Source organism: Benincasa hispida, chromosome 3 (genome assembly GCF_009727055.1).
Source record: "Benincasa hispida cultivar B227 chromosome 3, ASM972705v1, whole genome shotgun sequence".
NCBI classification, from domain to species: Eukaryota; Viridiplantae; Streptophyta; class Magnoliopsida; order Cucurbitales; family Cucurbitaceae; genus Benincasa; species Benincasa hispida.
The window spans coordinates 3580691-3586894 of NC_052351.1; the positions used below are offsets into that span (position 1 = coordinate 3580691).

The 6204-nt window shown below is 38.5% G+C and overlaps 1 protein-coding gene across 1 annotated transcript; it reads left to right on the plus strand.

Annotated features, from left to right (window-relative positions):
- On the plus strand, window positions 1-5205 carry LOC120073073 (FACT complex subunit SPT16). Its single transcript, XM_039025682.1, has 2 exons — window positions 1-325; window positions 1701-5205. Exon 2 carries the CDS (start codon window positions 1722-1724, stop codon window positions 4941-4943), a length of 3222 nt encoding a protein of 1073 aa, XP_038881610.1. The 5' UTR covers window positions 1-325; window positions 1701-1721; the 3' UTR covers window positions 4944-5205.
- The last annotated feature ends 999 nt before the right edge of the window (window positions 5206-6204 follow it).

Consider the following 6204-nt stretch of genomic DNA (forward strand, 5'->3'; position numbering starts at 1 on the left):
GGAAAATATATACATAAATCGCTGCCCGCCCGCCCTCGTCTTCCCTCCCTTTTCTGCCTCGATACATAGCTGCAGCCCTCTTCCCTTTCCTGCCAATCCCACTTCCCTTCTGTCGGTCGCCATTTCCCTCTCTCGTTCTCTGTAAGCTCTGAATCTCCTCCTCTTCATCTCCATCTCTTTCTCTCGTGCTCGTGAATCATCTCTACATACCCATCTCTCGCTCGTACCGTAGCTTGGATTTCTCGAGGGTTTCTGCCTGCATTTGCCTCTGTTTCAGCTTCCACAACTTGTATGATCTTGCACCCTCCCAGTTCTCCGACACCAGGTACGATTTTCTACTTTAAATAAACCCTCTCGATGTTTCAAGAAAAGGCATGTGGGGTTGTGTGATTTTATTCAGATTGAACTCTCCGCATCGGCTGTGTTCTTTTTGCGACTTTAATTAGATTGCAATATGTCTTATTGTTTTCCTTTTTCAACTAAGAAACCCTACTTTTCGTTGATTTCTGGAAAGTTACGGAGCTATAGCTTCATCAAGATACGAAATTAGACGCAATTTCGAGATGTTCGCTCTAGAACCAAACCCTAGAACTGGGAAATTGCATTTCAACTGAAATTAATGCTGGTGGAAGAATAATAACACAATTATTTTGATGAAGTATACCAAGAAGCCGCATTGACGATAATATCAAATCTATCCAACCTAGGAGCTTGTTTGTCTTCAATAGGCATGGATTCCTTTTCAACCAATATCGCACAACTTTGGGTCAACCACATTTATCCGTAGATTTTTCACCTTTTGAATCACCTAGTTGCCAGTTTCGTCCGGTTGGTTTGGTAGTTTGAGGGGTTGGGCTTTTGTGGGAAGTTCAGGCAGTTTGAGGTTATGTTGGTAGGCCTGTGCTACACATTATTACTATAAAATTATCATCTAAATGCAATTTTCTTACCAAATATGTGGGGTGGACATTGAGAACGTTCAGTTGAGTTTTAGATTTACACCTAACTTAAGTGTGAATTGAGATTTTATCATTGAAGCCTTGCTAATTTTCTTTAGTCCTTTCCCCCCTTATCATAGGGCATCTATTAGTTTTTTCATTAATTCATACGATCATTGTGTTAGAAGTTAGAAGTTAGACTGTTGATTTTGAAAATGTACAACGTGCAGATTGTGAGTACTCTAGGATCAATTTTTAAACTTATTTGTTCAGTTATGGAGTAATTGTTTGATCCTTCTCAAGGAAGTCAGGTCATAAAGACTGGAAACTTTCAACTTGCATTTAAAAATTTGTTTGTGTATTTGAGATCTTGAGATGGATATTATAGGTGAGGCTTTGAAGTTTAAACCAAGGAAAATTATTGTCTATGGAACATCATGAGGAAGCATTTTTATGCCAATCTCTTTTTTGTCATTAGCTCTTCTGAATTTTGTTGTGTTTCCTGATACCGAAGATATAGCTCAGCCCGAAATGTAAACTTTCATTGTAAACGTTTTATGCTTGGTTCATGGGTCAAAGTGAAATCACAACTCTATTTTTGTAAATGAAGGTGTAGCCCTAACTATTAATCCAATATTATTTTGAGTTTTATTTTATTCTCGACTGTTCTATGATTTTTTTCCTTGTTTTGTTGAACTCCCCGACGATTATTATTATTATTTTTGGCTTATTCATCTTGTTCGGGGTTTTATTGGTCAACAGTGTTGTGGCTCTGTAATCTCTATGGCTGATCGTAGGAATGGTAATAGCCAACCTCCCAATGGGAAGGCCAGTGCAGCAGGGAATATGTATGTTATTGATCTAGTGAACTTCAGCACAAGACTGAAAGCCATATATGCTCATTGGGGTGAACACAAATCTGATATGTGGAGCTCTGCAGATGTACTAGCTATTGGGACACCTCCAGCATCAGAGGATCTGCGGTACCTTAAGTCTTCAGCGCTGCATATCTGGTTGTTTGGTTATGAGTTCCCAGAGACTATAATTGTGTTCACCAAGAAACAAATCCATTTCCTGTGTAGCCAAAAGAAGGCCTCTCTACTTGATGTTATAAGAAAATCTGCCTTTGGTGCTGTTGGTGCAGATGTTTTTATTCATGTGAAGGTAAAGAATGATGACGGTTCTTCTTTAATGGATTCTATATTTCGTGCTATTCGAGCTCAGTCAAAGGCAGATGGCCTGGAAAACCCAGTAGTTGGATACATAGCTAGAGAAGCTCCTGAAGGGAACCTCTTAGAGACATGGTCTAGGAAGCTAAGAAATGCTAACTTTGAATTGGTTGACATAACAAATGGGTTATCTGACTTATTTGCTCCCAAAGATGATAATGAAATTATGAACATCAAGAAAGCTGCATTTTTGACTGTTAACGTGATGAATAAAGTTGTGGTCCCAAAGCTGGAAAATGTGATCGATGAAGAGAAGAAAATCATGCATTCATCATTGATGGATGAGACAGAGAAAGCCATCCTGGAACCCACCAAAGCTGGCGTGAAGTTAAAGACTGACAATGTTGACATATGTTACCCTCCAATATTTCAGAGTGGAGGAGAGTTTGATCTCAGGCCTAGTGCTGCCAGCAACGATGAGTTACTGCACTATGATCCTGCAAGTGTGATAATATGTGCAGTGGGGTCCCGATACAAGAGCTACTGCTCTAATGTTGCCAGAACTTTTTTGATTGATGCTAATCCACTGCAAAGCAAGGCTTATGAGGTCCTTCTAAAAGCCCAAGAAGTGGCCATCAGTATGTTAAGGCCCGGAAATAAGGTGAATGCTGCATATGTAGCAGCTCTTTCTGTTGTTAAGAAAGAATCTCCTGAGCTGGTTCCCAATCTTACTAAATCAGCTGGGACAGGTATTGGTCTTGAGTTTCGTGAGTCTGGGTTGAATCTTAATGCCAGAAATGACCGCGTTGTAAAGGCAGGCATGGTGTTTAACGTTTCACTTGGTTTCCAGAACTTGAAGCCAACTGATAAATTGCAGAGTTCTGCAGGTAAAACGAAGAACCAAAACTTCTCGTTATTGATTGCTGATACAGTTATTGTAGGCAAAGAGAAAACTGAAGTTCTGACCGCTCCAAGCTCGAAGAGTTTCAAGGACATAGCATATTCATTTAATGAAGAGGAGGAGGAAGAAGAAAAGACCAAGGTAAAAACTGAAGCTATTGGAAAGGAGGCAGTAGTCTCAAAGACGACTTTAAGGTCAGATAATCATGAGATCTCAAAGGAGGAGCTCCGTAGGCAGCACCAGGCTGAACTGGCCCGTCAGAAGAATGAAGAAACAGCTAGGAGACTAGCTGGTGTTGGAAATGGAGCTGGAGATAATCGCTCTTCTATGAGAACTGCAGCGGACTTGATTGCTTATAAGAGTGTAAATGATTTGCCTCCTCAAAGAGATCTAATGATTCATATTGACCAGAAGAATGAAACTGTACTATTGCCTATTTATGGTAGCATGGTTCCATTCCATGTTGCTACTATAAGGACTGTTTCCAGCCAGCAGGACACCAACCGCACTTGTTATATTAGAATAATTTTCAATGTTCCCGGGACTCCTTTCAGTCCTCACGATGCAAATTCATTGAAATTCCAGGGATCTATATACTTGAAGGAGGTTTCATTCCGCTCCAAAGACCCAAGGCACATCAGTGAAGTAGTACAGCTAATTAAAACATTGCGGAGACAGGTTGTTGCTAGGGAGTCTGAGAGAGCAGAGAGGGCGACATTGGTTACACAGGAGAAGCTTCAGTTAGCTGGTAATCGTTTCAAGCCAATTAGGTTGCCGGAGCTTTGGATTCGCCCCCCTTTTGGTGGTCGTGGGAGGAAGTTACCAGGAACTCTGGAAGCACATTTGAATGGATTTCGTTATGCTACCACTAGATCAGAGGAACGGGTGGACATTATGTTTGGCAATGTCAAGCATGCATTTTTCCAGCCAGCGGAGAATGAAATGATCACTCTACTTCATTTTCATCTGCACAACCATATAATGGTGGGGAATAAGAAAACCAAAGATGTACAGTTCTATGTTGAGGTGATGGATGTTGTCCAGACCATAGGAGGTGGAAAGAGATCAGCCTACGACCCAGATGAGATCGAGGAAGAGCAAAGGGAGAGGGACAGGAAGAATAAAATAAACATGGACTTTCAGAGTTTTGTAAACCGTGTCAATGATCTTTGGGGCCAGCCCCAATTCAGTGGTCTTGACCTTGAGTTTGATCAGCCTCTGAGAGAGCTTGGATTTCATGGAGTTCCTTATAAATCTTCTGCCTTTATCGTCCCAACCTCAACCTGCCTGGTTGAACTTATAGAAACACCTTTCCTTGTTGTCACTCTTGGTGAAATTGAAATAGTAAATCTAGAGAGAGTTGGCTTTGGACAGAAGAATTTTGACATGACAATTGTGTTTAAAGATTTCAAGCGAGATGTTCTTCGGATTGATTCTATCCCTTCCACGTCACTGGATGGTATCAAGGAATGGCTTGACACAACAGACATCAAATATTATGAAAGTAAGCTGAATTTGAACTGGCGACAAATTCTTAAGACAATTACCGATGATCCACAGAGCTTCATTGATGATGGTGGATGGGAATTCTTGAATTTGGAAGCTACCGACTCTGAATCTGACAACTCGGAGGAGTCAGACAAGGGTTATGAGCCATCAGATGTTGAGCCTGAATCCGACTCGGAAGAGGATGATTCTGATAGTGCATCATTAGTGGAGTCAGAAGACGAGGAAGAAGAAGATTCTGATGGTGATTCGGAGGAGGAACAAGGGAAGACATGGGAAGAGTTGGAGAGAGAAGCAAGCAATGCAGACAGGGAAAAGGGCGATGAATCAGACAGTGAGGAAGAGAGGAAGAGAAGGAAGATGAAAACTTTTGGGAAGTTTCGAGCTGGTCCTAGTGGTAATGCCCCCAAGCGACCGAAGATCAGATGAATTCCATAGGGCACCATTATTTTTTATTTTAATATAATGTGATTTTTGTGGATTAGATTTAGATCTAGTTCTTTAGCAAGATCTGCCTTATGTAATTCAGTTGTCCTGACTTTGGTTGCAATATAATCCTTTAGCTGTTGGGTAAAGAGTTTTCTATAATCATTTGGTAGTAGTATGTTTAATTAGTAACATTCTTTGCTTGTAAAATTGCGTTTATTTTTGGTTAGTATAATTCTCCGAGGAGCCTTTGCCTCTTTTCGTCTGTTTTTACTCTTTCTAGGCTTTCCCTTCGTTACTGAATGGTCTGTTATTTATAGCGTTATTCAACCTTCGTTACAAGTTTTGAAATCTGAAGCATTCCAGCATTACATTCTGATTTCTTATTTCTGATTTCTAAATTCTAACTTCTGTTTAATAATATTCATCAATATTTTGGTTGGGAACCAATTGTTTGAGTTTCTTCTTTTATTTTTGAATTTGGAGTTATGTTTCCACTAAATCTTATATTTCAAGTTTCTACACTTTATTCTAAGCTTTGACTCATGCTCAAGCATCAATGTTAACTTTCTATAAATAAATTTGAAGGAATTAAATTAGTTTTCATTTTTTTAGTTACCATTAAAGTTAACTAACTTAAAAAATCAACCTTGTAACGATTTAAAATTAACATGAAGGACGAAGAACAAGCATTATACTAGATTCAAAGGATAGAGACTATAAAATTATAACATTTTGATATCTAATGACCAAATGAAAATTAAACTCAAAATTTAGAGGAAAAAATGAACTATTTTGAAACATAAACACCAAATGAAAACTATATTCAAAATTTAGGGACAAAATTATGTATCTTTTTTCTTTAACCTATCGTGATATATTGATATTAGTATTGCACTGTAAACTTATGAACATGAGGCCTTTGGTGGCTTTGAGTTAAGATGATATTTGGAGTTTATATGTCTGTGGAGTTGATATATCTATGAGTTCATATATCTGTGTTGGGATACAGAGTAATTTGGTCTAAATTCATATATCTATGTTTTGAGTGCAGTGTTGAGTTTATATCTTTGGGGTATCAGATACGGTTTTTTGAACTCTAAATAATCTGCTTTTATGGTTACTATTTTTGTTTTGAAAATTTTTTATTCAATAATTTTATCCATCTTTGTTTGAATAAAATATGGATTACAATTTTTTTTTCCTTATATATATATATATAATCTGCTACATTTCTTCCATAAATATGGTTAAATAAAATGAG